Genomic DNA, 13,910 nt, shown 5'->3' with positions numbered 1-13,910 from the left:
GGGGACAGGACAAGGGCTGATGGTTCCACTGACAGAGGGAGAGTCAGAGCAGAGAGAAGGAGGAACTGTTTGATGCTGAGGGTGGGGAGAGCCTGGTCCAGGTTGTGGAGAGAGGTGGGAGCAGCCCCATCGCTGGAACTGTTCCAGGTCAGGTTGGCCCTTGGGGCTGTGAGTGACCCTGGTCTGGGTGCAGATGTCCCTGCTCCTGCTCACCCTGGACTGGGTGAGCTCTGAAGGTCCCTTCAACCCAAACCAGTCCGTGATTGTGTGGTGACACATCACCATTAGACCCTCTTCATATGGAGATTAGAAAGAGGAGTATGACAGTAAGGAAAACTTTTCCGCGGAGATCTCATCTGAACCATGTTTGCTTTAGTCTCTGCTTTGGTGATGTCCCTACCCCCCTTTATGGAACTCTTCCAGTTCACTGTGTCTTGGTTGTTCATTCTGGCCATATTCACTGTTCATGACAGCACGAGGAGAACTGGGCTCGCAGTCACCTTTTCTGATTCCTCTTGCTGTTGATCAGTCCTCAAATACCTGGCTGTACCTCAGGAGAGGGTTTCAAAATGCCTTGCCCAGCTAATAACAGCAGCTCGGGCACCTTCCCAGCGCCGCGTGCCCCCGGCAGGATTCAGGAGCACCTCTGGGACTGGCAGCCTCCAGAGTTACTCGGTGCTGAAAGCCACTTGCTGAAACACCGCTTTCAAGCATTTAAATATTTCATTAAAATCCCCAAATGCTTTTTCTACGTTACCAGTCCAAGACTTTAAATATTAACAACAGTCTATTTATAAAGTAGCTAACGCTCCTCAGCACACGGAGGTAAGAGCATGGGTTCCGACTGGCCGTGAGGCAGAGGTAAGATGAGTGAAATAAAAGGGCAATCCTTTTGGATAAGTGAGAGTTGGTGCCCTCAATCTTGCCACTACTCTAAAAGTAAATGTTTACAAAGTCATTTTGGAAGGATCCCATTGGTTAATATTAAAATGAAATCATTCCTTGGAGGTGATTTCCCCTTAAGGAAATTACCCCTGTGAAAGCTGGGGGAAGAATCTGCAGTGCATCGGCTTTCAGTGGCTCATCTTGATTGTTCTGCAGGTCACCATGTGCAGTGCAGCTCACTTCCACGGACTTGGCGCTCCGTGGGGTGTTCAGAGGTGTTTATCCATGTTCGTGCAGGACAGCGCGAGAGGTCACTTCTTGCAGGTCTGTGTGCTGGAGGTTACCACTCCCAGCCTCCCCGCTTCCCAGTGGGGTAAATGGACTGTGTGGCTGGTTTCAGCGTAGATGAGCAGCTCACTGCTAACTCCCAAGGAGCAGGACCACCCCATCTTCCACCCTGGCAACAGCAGGGTGGAGAGAGAAAACCAGTAAATAACATGAGTCTGGCTTATATCGCCAGAAACTGCGAGTAAAAGCCCTCAGGGATTTGGGGACCAGGTCCTTTAGGCTTTTTTCTCAGCGATTACTAGTTATCTGTAATTAATGGTTTAGATTTTTTTTCCCCTTGGTTTGAAGGATGCGGTAAGAATACTTTGGGGGTGCAGTGTGTCCAGTGCATGGTACCTGCTTGGCGCAGTAGCAGCCTTTGATCTCGGGTGATTCTGTGTTCTTAACTTGCTTCCACGTGTTTGCAGCACGTAGCCGAGGAGCTACAGGACCTGCTGCAGTGGCTAATGGGAGCACCGGCTGGACTGAAAATGAACCGAGCTTTGGATCAGGTTTTGGGCCGCTTCTTCCTTTACCACATCCATCTCTGGATTAGTAAGTGCAGTTATTTAACTTTTCAGCCTCCCTTTTCGTCTCTTCCCTCCCCAGTGTTGAACGTTTGCCTAGAGGTGAATAATGAATCCAAATGCGCTACTGCAAGCACAGACTTGTCGGTGACTCCTCCTGCCGTGGGAACTTGAGCCGAAGCTGTTCCCACAGGAGGAAGTCATGCAGGTGAAATGAAGTGCCTGCAGTGATGCTTTGCAAGGAGCGCAGATCCCAGCGGAGCTTACTTACGTGGTGCCATTAGCGGTGGGAGTCCAGGGGAAGGCTTTAAGTCTTTGTAGTCTTCACCGCATAAGGTAGGGCAGGGATGAGAAGTGTGCTTTCAGGGTGCAGCTGCCAACCATGTCCTATCGCTGACTTCAGCTTAAGGCAGTTGTATTGTTTCAAGCCCCTCCGTGAAATAACACAACCCTGCGATCCTTGCAGAGGAGTGTCTTGGGGAAGCAGTATGGTCGTGTTGGCCACGAACACCTTGGTTATGCTGATTTACTTTGCACCGATCAAGTATGGGCTGGTTCCTGTGACTTTGCTCCTCTTTAGTGGAGAAAGAGGCTGCGTGCCTCCACGCTGGTTTATTTTACAAAAGCTGTATGGGGGTGGCTTGTGAGGGAGTAGCAGGACAAGGGGAATATTCGGTTGATGTGTGCAGTTAAAAACAGAATTAAGAACCTGGACACAGATCTAGAAAAGCAGATCACATATGGAACAAGGGGACTGCTCTGTTCAAGCCAAGCATGTCCTACCCAGCCTCACAGAGCTGCAAGACCTGGACAGACACCTGGGGGAAAAAGTTTTTGTTGGCCCTCCTAAATGGAAGGTGGCATCTAAAGGAGTTGTCCAGTTTTACTTCCATGTATTTGTGGCTGGGATTCCTGGAGCAATGTCCTAGGACTGGGGGAGTCAGTCTTTTGAGAGTGTCAACAGTAAGATGTCTCAGTCAAACACTGACACTCTGCAATGTCCGCTAGGCTACATCCACCTGATGTCCCCCTTCATTGAGATGATCCTCTGGTACGTCGGTCTGTCGGCTTGTCTGGGCCTGACCGTGGCTCTGTGCATCCTCTCCGACATCATCGCGCTTCTGACCTTCCACATCTACTGCTTCTATGTCTACGGGGCCCGGTAAGTTGATCTCTCTTGGCTGTGTCTTGGGTGTGTTTGGAGAGAAGGGCCACGTCTTTGACCCGTGGAGCGTTCAGTCCTGCTGTAGTTCTCTTGTATTCACAGTTTAGCAATCCACGAATTTATCACAATCTTTTATGCATGTAGAAATCATGGCCACAGTAACAATCTCTCTCTCAGTTCTCCTGCATTTAAATATTTATTTATTGTGGTAGTGACCTGGAAAAAAAAAACTACGTGATAGGCAGAGGAGAACAAAGCAGTTCACCCCATCACTTTGATGCAACCTTATAGGACTCTTTTCAGTTGTACCCTACCCCGTGGTTTGGAGTGTAACTGGAGGGGAGGAGGAGGAAAGGAGGATCCTTGGACTTCTGGAGAAGCCCCAAAGTCCTTGTTGCCACCCTGCTTCAGAGGTTCTTGTCTGCATTGTGAAGCACAGAGGGCAGGTTTGGGATTACAGCATGGCTGTGGTGTCATTGTCTGCACTTACTGGTGGGTCCCATGGCCTGAGAGCGGGGCAGAGGCTCTGCAGGAGCGTGTGGGAGTGCAGGGGGCTTCGGACCTGTCAGGTGACTGTGCCAGCAGTGCCCACCAACGTGCTCTGTTCCTGCCCTCCATTAACACAAGGAGTCACACAGGCTGCTCTTGCGAGGAGGTGAGAGACGAGGTCATAAATAAAGCAACTTTTGGCTTCTAAAGTGAAGAATGGTTGTTACTCCTCCCCAGTCTGGGAGCAGAGGGCTTTGCAGTGCGACCAACAGAGGAAACAGTAGAGCTTTAGTCATGGGTAGTTTAGGGATGGTTAGGAGAGCTGAGCTATGCTAGTGAACCAGGTCTGATGTGAGACAGGCCTCACACCTGGAGTCAGTAATGTCGGGAATGGGGAGTCTCTTCCCAGCGCCTCTCGTTGCTGGGATTCCTGTCTGGGTCTGCGAGGAGCGGCCTTGCTCCTGGTTGTGCAGAGAGTAGAGGTGGGAAAAGCATTTTCTCAGCAGGTTGCTTTTGCCTTGCGAGCTGCAGGGAGCCAGCCTGCCCTCCCCAGCTTTCACGAGACCTGTGGAGCTGCTGTATGTTGGGCTGCTGCTGGCACACAACTGCCCCTGCTGTGCCAGCTGCTCCCCGCAAGATGTCGGGAAGGGTCAGCAGTCAGTCCCCCGCGTCAGCACCGCCACCACCGCACCCTGAGTTCCTGCGGCCGCAGAAGAATGTGCTGGGTCAGGTGCTGGAGCGAGCCGGGATCCCCTTCTGAAACAAAGGGTGCTGTCGAGAGCGGGCGTGTGTGTGCAGGCAGCCAGGGCAGGTGGGGACCAGCCGCCTGGTGCCCTGTCAGGGTGCACGGGGGAGCGTGTGGCCTTAGTCAGAGCCACAGGGCAGGTGTGTACCAGCAACCTGGAGGAGTTGTCCTGGACACCCCCTGCCTAGGGCTGAGCGTGCTGAGCTGTGCCTGCTGGTCTGGGGCACACTGCCAGTTCCTTGAAGCAGTTGGTGTTCCTCAGACCAGATTCTTCTCTTGGATAAAACTCCTTGTCTCTGCTTTCACAGCACTTCCTTGAAATGTGAGCAGCTTCCACACTTTAACTAGGCTGGTTAGCCAGTCTGGCTTTTGTAGCTCAGGCTTTCTCAGGCTCTGCTCTGCCCCACAGGTGGGCCGCGTCCCCTTTCTTTACATCCGTTTGTGTTGGACACTGTTGCCCAGGGCTGTTTGTGCCTCTTCTCCAACCCAGGAGCTCTTCCTTCCTCGGTGTTATTTTGCAGAGGTGTCTGTTTCCCACCACTGATCACCCCAAGCTTCTCTCACCGTTGCTGTTTTTCCGGGAGGGAAGTGGCTCCCAGTGTCATAGCGCCACGTTACAAAAGCTGAAGGGAAGGACGTGGTAGGGGCCACCAGTCCTTCAGTGGCTCTCTTCCCTCTCTGAAGGGTATTTGAAGCTGTGCTTCACTGAAGAAGGTGCAGAGGCTCCACCCTTGTCTCTCTGTGCTGTGGGGGCAGAATTGAATTGCACTGACTCAGGTGTGAGGGGTGAGACCTTGGCCACTCCTGCCGTGGAAGGGGTGTGCAGTACGGGGAGAACAGGGCAGAGGGGCAGAGGTGAGCTCGGGGGAATAAACTTGCTGCTGCTTCTGCTCTGGGGAGGATGGTGTCATGGGGCTGGCGACTGATGCTGCTCAGAGGGGCCACCCTCCAGCCGCACTCGCCACTTCCCCTGTGCCAAACTCAGCATCAGCTGGAGCAGAAAAGGAGAGCCTTGCTGCAGCCCCAGGGCATGGCATGGCCATTGCTCTCCAGGGCTGGCCACAGTAGCCCGCTTCACCTGTGCCAGGGGCCAGCCCAAACAGGGTTGACTGAGCAATTAGTACTGAGTTCACGTCATTCCTGGGTTGATTTCTTTTGCCACCCTGAGCTCTGTGGTGCCAGTAAGCGCATGGGTGCAGGGGTGTAGTGGTGACAGCTGGTTTGGGTGGAAGCCCGGGAACTCGTGGCTCTGATGCACAGCGTCTTTTCTTTGCTCAGGCTCTACTGCCTGAAGATCTACGGCCTGTCATCTCTCTGGCGCTTGTTCCGTGGGAAGAAGTGGAACGTCCTCCGGCAGCGGGTGGATTCCTGCTCCTATGACTTGGACCAGGTAGTGCTGCAGGACGCTGCCCACGGGCAATCCCATCCCATCCTGCTTCGGCTAATATTGAGACAGAAGCCATGGGAGGCTCTGTCAGAAGCCCCAACACTCTGCTCTTCAACCAGATGCTTGGTCTCTGGGGCTCTGCAGCACCTTCTCTGTCTCTTCAGGGAGTCTAATTCTGGCAAGTGCTGAGCACTACGAGGCACCCGGGTGAGCCGCAGCGGGTGCTGCAGATGCTCGCAGCTCCTGGAGCAGGGGAGTGGGTGTGGGAGGCGGTTTGAGAAGCAGTGCCCAGCAGTGTTGCCACAGCAACAGGCATGCCAGCGTTTCTATTAAAAGGCCCCCTCTGATCCACGCTGCGCTGGAGCCTGGCCCACACGTTCTCACCAAGCAGCAGAGGCAAGTTTCCATCAGACGCTGTAAGCTCTTTTTAATTGCCAAAATGCCACACAGAGGTTTGGCAGAGCCCGAACTGCTCCACGCCGACAGGTGCAAACACCACCGAAATAACAGCACACTGTTTGGTAACGAGGGCCTCCCTCTCCACTGCAGCAGGCAGCCCCGAGCTTCTCGCAGCACAGCGGAGGAGCTGTTTCTGTTGTGGTTTTGGTGATTAAAAGCCTCCGTGCCAGGAGGACAGTTTGCATCAGGGCTCAGTCTTTGAACTGGTTTGGCACTTCAGGCTTCGTCCTGCTCCTTGGAGGCCAATGGGAATTATATCACTGGCCTGGGTGGGAAGAAACGTTCAAAGCAGACCTGAACCGACTTCTGGAGATGTTAAGCAACTGCAGTGGAGTGACAAAGGAGGGGAGAAGCAACTGCTGTGAAGAGAACGGCTGGGTATGATCTATTTCAGGTGGCGCGGGGTGCTGATCCACCTCTGCGACATGGCTGTGTGGGTTATGTTCTTTCAGAAAGTACCACGGCCAGGATCTCTTTTGGCAGGGCCCTGTGCTCCTGTGGCCTCTCTGTTCTGGAAGCAGTGACTGAAAACCGGGGAGTCAGATCCCTGTGTGTCATAAATCTGCATTTCTCCCTGTTGGAATTACCTTACGCCGACTGCGCTGGCCCTGAGTAAAATCAGCTTTTCCTGTGGCCGGGGGAGTTAATGGCACCTGCTGCCCTATAGAGTTTTTTCCTTTGTCCTCTGACTGTCGTTCCCCCACCCCAGCAATGCCAGCTTCTTTCTCTCCCCGTTTCTCCCAGGCAAGAGGCAGCCGTGCTGCGGCGGGGCTGACCGGCCGGCTGCCAGGTTCTGTCAGCTTTCCACCAGGTGCCTGTTCTGCTCAAACAAGGAGGAACAAAAATACATAATTCCCTACCAAATTCCCACTTCTCTGTCACCTTCCACATTTTTCTGGTAAAATCTGACCAATGGCTCTAAAACTTATGGGGACAGGGAGTGGACAAATGGCGTGATGATGCAAGTCTTGTTTCCTAAGGAAGCTGGTCTGCAATGGAAACTCTCGAGTGTTGTCTATGCGGGAAACACTGATAATCAGGATTCAGCTTATTTATCTTTCCAAACATACTCCTATAACAGGGAGCCTTTTAAAAAGATCCAGTGAGGGAAGAAGTGCTGAAAATACTCAAGGTGACAACACAGGGAATAGAAAAACCACATTAAGGAGCGTTGCAAACCTTTGTTGTATCACAGGTTCCTGTTATTCTATTTTTCCTTTTTTTTTTTTTGGCCATTGCTCTGCTAACGATGGTTTGTGTTTCTTTTGTCCCCTAGTTATTTATTGGCACTTTGCTATTTACAATCCTGCTGTTCCTCCTGCCTACGACTGCCCTGTATTATTTGGTGTTTACCCTGGTAAGACTGAACGCTTGACGCTAGTCGTACCCTGTCCTCTGAGATATTAAAAGAAGGTTTCCTCGTCATTTACTGCTATCCGCGAACAAAGTAGATTTGTCTGGATGTCCCAGGAAGGGGTTGTCCCACAGCCCCCATAGGCCCAGCAAGTGGAATTCAGGACATGTGCTGGTGTTTCTCCAGACAGGAATTCCCAGCAAATCCCTGGGACAAGCCGCTCCCCTTCCTTCCGCGCAGAAGTAACTTTTTTGTCTTTCCATCCCACGGCTGCCATGACAGCCCCTCTACTTGGATCCAGAACCACTTTCTTCAGGACTAACTTGCTGTGTTAAATGCTTTTGGCCAGGCTTTGCTCAGAGGGTGGCACTTCTTTATTTTTTCTTCCCCCGATATGACCAGTCCTCTCTGAGGCTTGACTCGAGCAAAGTTTTCCACAGACAGTGGCCATCACATGGTTTCAACATCTTTTTTTTTGAGCCCTCTCTTTTCAGATGAGCTTAGCAGCTAAAATAAATGCAGCCTGACCAAGGGAGGTTTAATGAGGGGGCAGAAAACACTGAGCAGGAAGCTCATTCCTGACTGCTTTGCTCTTGCATAGATGCTCTACATGGGGTTTCTTCAGGCAGAAGCCACCTATTTTAGTTTACCGTTGGAGAGAGAAAAATTTACATTCACTGATACACAGTGAAGGAGTTTACTAGAAACAGAAGCCTGAATTCTCCCCTTCAGACTGTGACTGCTGGAAGCAGAATAGCCCTCATGTTCTTGCAGATAACAGCCTCTACGGTCCTGGGAGCTTCAGTTCAGTCACACCCTTACGTGAAGGTTGTCACAGAACCTCACGCAAGTCTGGGTGCCCAGGGAGCCTCGTGTGGGGTCTGGGTGCCCAGGGGGCCTCGTGCGGGGTCTGGGAGCCCAGAGAGCCTCAGACTGGGTCTGGGAGCCCAGAACCTCTAGACACCCAACTCACTGTGGGCAGCTTTAGCTGAGCACATAACAGTGTCAGGCTGCAGATCAGATTGTGAATTTGCAAGTGTTGCATCTGCTGTTTCTCCAGTTTTTCTTACGAAACCGTCTCTTTGTAGCTCCGTTTGCTGGTGGTGGTGGTGCAAGGCCTGCTACACTTGCTAGTTGACCTGATGGACTCTCTGCCTCTTTATTCAATCATCCTTCGGCTCTGCAGATCCTACCGACTCGCAGGTAAGTCCTTCGGCACTGCACGAGCAGTAGGTCAAGGATTTTGCATTATGCGTGTGATTGTGATGCAATGGGCAGCTTCTGGGGGACAGGAAAGAAGCCAAGGTTCAAGCCGTGCAGTTGTCCATGCTGTTAGCCATGCAGCAGAATGAGCACGTCAGTGGAAAGAAACATGGTGTTGAAGCAGAATCAGAAGCACCTTTACAAAGCCTGAGGCTGCTAAAAGCGACTTCCAAACAAGCACTGTGTAAATGCGTTCGTATTTTGATTCCAGTTCTGGAGCACCAGGTCTGGTAACACTTCTGAGAGTTAACCAAGCTGTTAATCCCGGAGGCTGGGCTCTGAAACAAACCAAATTACAAAACTTCTTTGAAAACGTGCTGTTTCTGAGCTGGATCTACAGTGGCTGTCAGCCAGTGGAGCTCCTTCCGTCCTGTGCTGACCTGACTGACCCAAGGCCTGAGCTGAGCTGTTCAGGTTCATTTCAGAGCTCCGAGTATTTCAGATATTTGTTCTCTTTTTGAGTTCTGTCACTGTTTTGAAACTAGTCTTTGTTTTTCCACTTTTGGTAGCCATGGTTGGCACCTGAGAAAAGTATCACTTTGGAATGGGCTTAAGTGGCAACAGCTACGGTTCGTCCAGTTAAAACCAGCCAGAATTATCATCTCCCACCCACAGAAAGAGCATGCAGCAGCAATTTGAAATATAAGAAAGAGCTTGATGAGCATTAAACCACAGCTACTCATCAAATGCAAAGGAAGCTTGAGGCCACCGGTAACAGCTTTTTCTGACGAAGCAGTGCCAGGCTTGCTGCTGGGAAGGTGAGCTGAGCCGTGGTACCAACTCTGTAGCTTTTCCATGTGTGCCTTCAGCAGCTCCCTATGAATTTTCTGGCAGGAAATTCTTCACCCTCCAGGGGTGGCTGCGGAGAACAGGAGATGCTGCTGAGGAAGACTGACCCAGTGATCAGCATGTCGTAGGGCAGTTACATCTTGGTGCCACTGAGCAACGCAAGGCCCCATATTCCCCTCAGTCATAGATGGCTTCTCCTCAGCTTTGTCTTTCCGCAGCCTTGCCTTCTGCAGGACAATAAGCCTCCACCCAGGCAGAGTCTTCTCGGCTGAGGTTGTTACCTGACTGACTTCCTTTGTGGGCTGTTTGTTTGCTCCTCTTAAACACTTCAAGTGAACTCCGCGCTGCCGTGCTGCCCACTGGACGAAGAGGCACGTCTGAGAATTCCTGCAGCCTGTCTTCCTGCCCCAGCACAAAAACATGTCGTTGCATGGTAGCAGATGGAGCAGTGGAATCACATTCAGAGGACTTCAGATCGTACACAGGACTTGATGTCCCCGCTGCTTGGGTTTCAGCTCTGTTTTAAGGCTCAGAGCTTGGATGAGACATCCTCTGTGTGTGTTACAGCAGCTGGTTTTACTGCACCATGGATAGCTTTTCCTCTCAGCAAGGGGTTACTGTTTGGGTTCACCACAGCTTGGTTGTGGCATCTGGCCTCCAAGTTCTTTGACTCAGTTTCTGAACTGACAGATTTTACGTTGATGAAGCCCAGGCCAGGGTAGGTGAACCATCCACCACACTCCAGAAATAAAATCTGTATTTTCTTTCCCCACTTCTGAAGTGAAATACGTGGGACTTTAAAAAAGCCTTTTGCACATAGCTCAGGGCTGATGTCCTCTTTCTGCCCAGTCACAGCTCAAGGGATGCCACCTGGGTTGGGGGGGTACCCTGTGAGGCTGATTTATAGCATGATGTAAGGCATCGCGGTGAGGTTCAGGGAGCTCGAACTCTGCCCACACACAAGTTCCCAACATGCCATTTGATCCTAAACACGTCGGTTCGTTTTCTCTATCCTCCTCTTTCCCCCTCGCCCAATATTCACACCACAAACTTTGGGACAAGTTTTATCGTGGTTCTGTGGGACCTGTCGTGGTGATGTCTCCACGATTACTGGAATACAAACAAGAGTGAACTCTGCTGTAGTGCACTGTCATGTGAAACAAAGCACATGGGTTCCTGGCCTGGCCTCTCTTGTGCCATTGGTGATGCCTGTGCAGAGAAGCAGCGGAACCCTGAGCTCTGGAGTTGGCAGGCAATCACGGAACAGTTTAGGGTAGTTCTTCTCTGCTGGGGTGATCTGCAGAGCCTTCTGCTTTCTCTGCAAAGGCCCCTGAGCATTGTAGTAGTCTACAGGTCATTCTAAAATACATTTGTGGCCTTTCTGTGCATGTATCTTCTTAGAACAATTAACTCATCCAGTTAGGAGGCTGTTGGCTTGCAGCTGTAGGAGGGAAGAGTGCGGCCGTGACCCATGGAAGCAGCATTTTCTGGACTAATAGGCCATTCCTCAAATAAGGCTCCAGAGTACCTGAAAGGTACCACCACGTACTCACCACGTACCTGAAAGGTCAATGGCCACTTGTTTCTGTCTCTCTCTGACAAATTGCCAGCCTGGAAAGTAGCTCCTGGAATGGCTCAGACATGACCCTTCCTCTTAGCCAAAACGCAATGATCGCTTTTTGTCATCCAGCACTGGTCTCCTTGCTGAGATCCAGGGTCCTCAGACATTTCTGTGAAGCCATTGGGAAAGCCCATGTTTCAATATAATCTGGCAAAATGCAGATAAATCCTTCCTGTCCCCTGCAGAAAAGGCTTTGTGGAGAGTTTAAACAGGGGCTGTCAGCTAGACAGAGCAAATTTACTCCCGGGATTGAATTGTATAATTTTAATTAAATCAAAGCTTTGGGCAAAAGGGAAAATGTTTTGGTTTTCAAACGGGCAGGAGGCACATAGATACTATAGTGATGGGGCTTGCAGAGGTGAAGGGGTTTGTTTCCATTCATGCTCCTGTGCCACACTTTGACTGTGGCAGGTCACTTCATTGCTCTTCCCTCATCTCCTTACCTGTAGAAAGGAGGAGCAGGGGCACACTTCGCTGGTGCAGGTTTGCAGAAGGTGGGTTGGTTTTATTTCTGTGAAGTCAGTCAAGACCTTTCAAAGGAAAATGCCTCTGGAGTCCCAGTTGTTACCTGTCTTTGAGACACTGCTTTAAATCTTCATCTGCATGATGCCACTGTTGGAATCCAAAATCCTTCCTGTTTGTCTTTTAAAGTACTGGGAATGTAGCAAATCCAGGAAGGTTTGATGAGGTGAGTGGCTTGTTAAAACCAAGAGTGCTGGGACTATGAGGCAGGGATTGCTTTGGGATATGGTTAATGCCTCCAGGCCAGGCGCTTGCCTCCCTTAGTCTGGGAGAGGGAGAGGTTTCCACATGTGCTGCACCCACAGGAGCACAAATGAAAGGTGAGCTCTCTGCCTGCTGATAACATGGAGTTCCCATTCTGTTGGAACTTTGAGGAAAGAGCTTTCCAGTCCCTTTGTCACCATCAGGTCTGGCTGGCTGGTGTCTAGGCTTCGAGCTTGCTTTGGGACTGTGTTCTCAAGCTGGAAGACAAGGGGCAGCTTTTAGTGGAGCTAAGAGAAACACACTGTCATTGCGCTTAAAGCCACTGAAGGGTGATTCCATGCTTCCTCTTGGAAACATGAGGGTTCACCCGTTAAGAAAGGATGAAAACTCTGTTTCTGGGACATGGGTGCTCAGCCAGCAGAGCCAAGAGGCAAATGCTGTGGGCTTTGCTCCAAGCATGGATGCAGTGTCCTTGTCTTCTCTCTTTTCAGCTGGTGTGAAGTTCCAAGTGCTGGAGCAGCAGGATGGAAAGCCCCTCCGACTCCTCATGCAGGTGAGCCACGTGTGCCCTCCAAGGCGCTTTCCGCTGTGGTTTCCTCCCCGCCTGGCTCCGAGGCTCTTCTCTCTTGGGGAGCAGTTCTGAAGCTGGTCCCACTGAAAGGCTCTGCTAAAAACATTCCAGCTGTGAAATGCTAAAACAAGGGACAAATGCTAAAACATTGTGTTTCACCTCACAATGACTGGCTGCTGCTTCCTCTTCTTTTTAGTATCCCGCTTGAGTCCTTGGTTTAGGGAAAATGGAGTGTCCTGTGTGGCGTGAGGTGAATGTGAAAGACAGGAGAAACGGGGAGCTCTGCTACTGCTGGAATTCAGACGCCACGTCATTGTCACCTCAATTCCTGGCTCTCTGCAGCTTCGCCTTAATAACTGCTGAACACGAGAAGCAAAAGGCAGCTAAACCTCCCAGAAGGAAGGACGGATAAAAGCTCTTCCCCTCCAGATGTGCAGAAGGGCCTTTGCTGCTCTGGGATGCCGGCAGGATGAGTGCCTGGGCGAGGCAGAAGGGCCTCTGGAGCGGCTCTGGCCAGGTGCAAAGGAAAAGCTTACCTGTGCTTTTGCAACCCCGCGTTGCCACACTCGGCTGTCAGGGATAGTAAAATTTTTGTCTGAAAAAAGCCAATAGGATGGTGGTAGCAGTGAAGTTCTTGTTGCACTTTTGGCAGCAGCTCTGCAGTTTCCCTTGCCTGACTCAGCCCTTGCCGTATCTCCTGCTCTGTGCGTCCCAGGAGGAGAGACTGCAAGTCCTCTGTAGAGTTTATAAAAACACTTGGACGCTGGGGGAGTGTGTGGGAAGGGATTAACTGCATCTTCCTAGTTCTTTTGCTTTTTCCGTCACTGGTCCGGCCCTATTTTGGCAGAGGTCAGGTTAGCGCAGAGCCAGCCAGCAGCAATCCACAAGGGATTCCCTTCTACAGATGGCTTCTGGGGCACAAGTAGCATTTCCTCAGCACACTGTCTTCCCAGTTCCTGTCTTTCGGTGTCAAAACCAAAATCTGTTATTCCCTGTGGCCAGAGGATTCTGTAAAAAGGAAGCCAGACACCACAGGAGCTGCTGAGCAGGGGATTTGGCTTCAGTGTGCTTGCAGGCTGAGCTTCTCCAGAGGAAAAAGGTGACAACGTTGAGAGCACAGGCAGTGAGTTGTGTGAATATGATGAATTTCCCTTGGGCCACTGCAGAAAGATCCTTTTGCTATCTAGAATGTAGCTTACGTCATTGTATCGAAGGTGGAAGTGCTTTAGTCAATAGGCCTCTTGGCCTTCAGTTCAACCAATCATGAGCAGAGTTGGTGAAGGCACTTTTTTTCTCTCATTGTGCTGGTGGGACTAAAAATGAGCTTGTGCCAGAAATCCTGCTGGATGTACCAGTTTGAAGTAGGTCTTTTGAGATGACAATCTGAAAAGCTTGTTTTTAAGTGACCTGCTAAAATTCTTATTTATGGTACATGATGTCTGTGTTCAGTTCTGGCCCCTCCCTCCCAGCAGGACACTGAGGGGCTGGAGCGTGTCCAGAGCAGGGCAGCAGAGCTGGGGCAGGGGCTGGAGCACAATGCGCTGAGGAGCAGCTGAGGGACCTGGGGAGGCTGAGCCTGGAGCAAAGGAGGCTCTGGGGAGC

General features: G+C 51.2%; 1 protein-coding gene across 1 annotated transcript in view; it reads left to right on the top strand.

Moving 5' to 3' along the window:
- The window catches only part of PIGQ (phosphatidylinositol glycan anchor biosynthesis, class Q), a 23,179-nt gene that overhangs the window by 7,061 nt on the left and 2,208 nt on the right, over window positions 1-13,910 (top strand). Inside the window, exons 4-9 of the mRNA XM_010141666.1 lie at window positions 1,641-1,767; window positions 2,748-2,901; window positions 5,417-5,528; window positions 7,261-7,341; window positions 8,427-8,541; window positions 12,229-12,290. Coding sequence (XP_010139968.1) covers window positions 1,641-1,767; window positions 2,748-2,901; window positions 5,417-5,528; window positions 7,261-7,341; window positions 8,427-8,541; window positions 12,229-12,290 — 651 coding nt within the window. The remainder of the gene's footprint in view (window positions 1-1,640; window positions 1,768-2,747; window positions 2,902-5,416; window positions 5,529-7,260; window positions 7,342-8,426; window positions 8,542-12,228; window positions 12,291-13,910) is intronic.

This window comes from Buceros rhinoceros, unplaced genomic scaffold (genome assembly GCF_000710305.1).
Source record: "Buceros rhinoceros silvestris isolate BGI_N320 unplaced genomic scaffold, ASM71030v1 scaffold31078, whole genome shotgun sequence".
NCBI classification, from domain to species: Eukaryota; Metazoa; Chordata; class Aves; order Bucerotiformes; family Bucerotidae; genus Buceros; species Buceros rhinoceros.
Note: the sequence above shows the minus strand (reverse complement) of the source record. Positions and strands in the feature narration are given on the sequence as shown.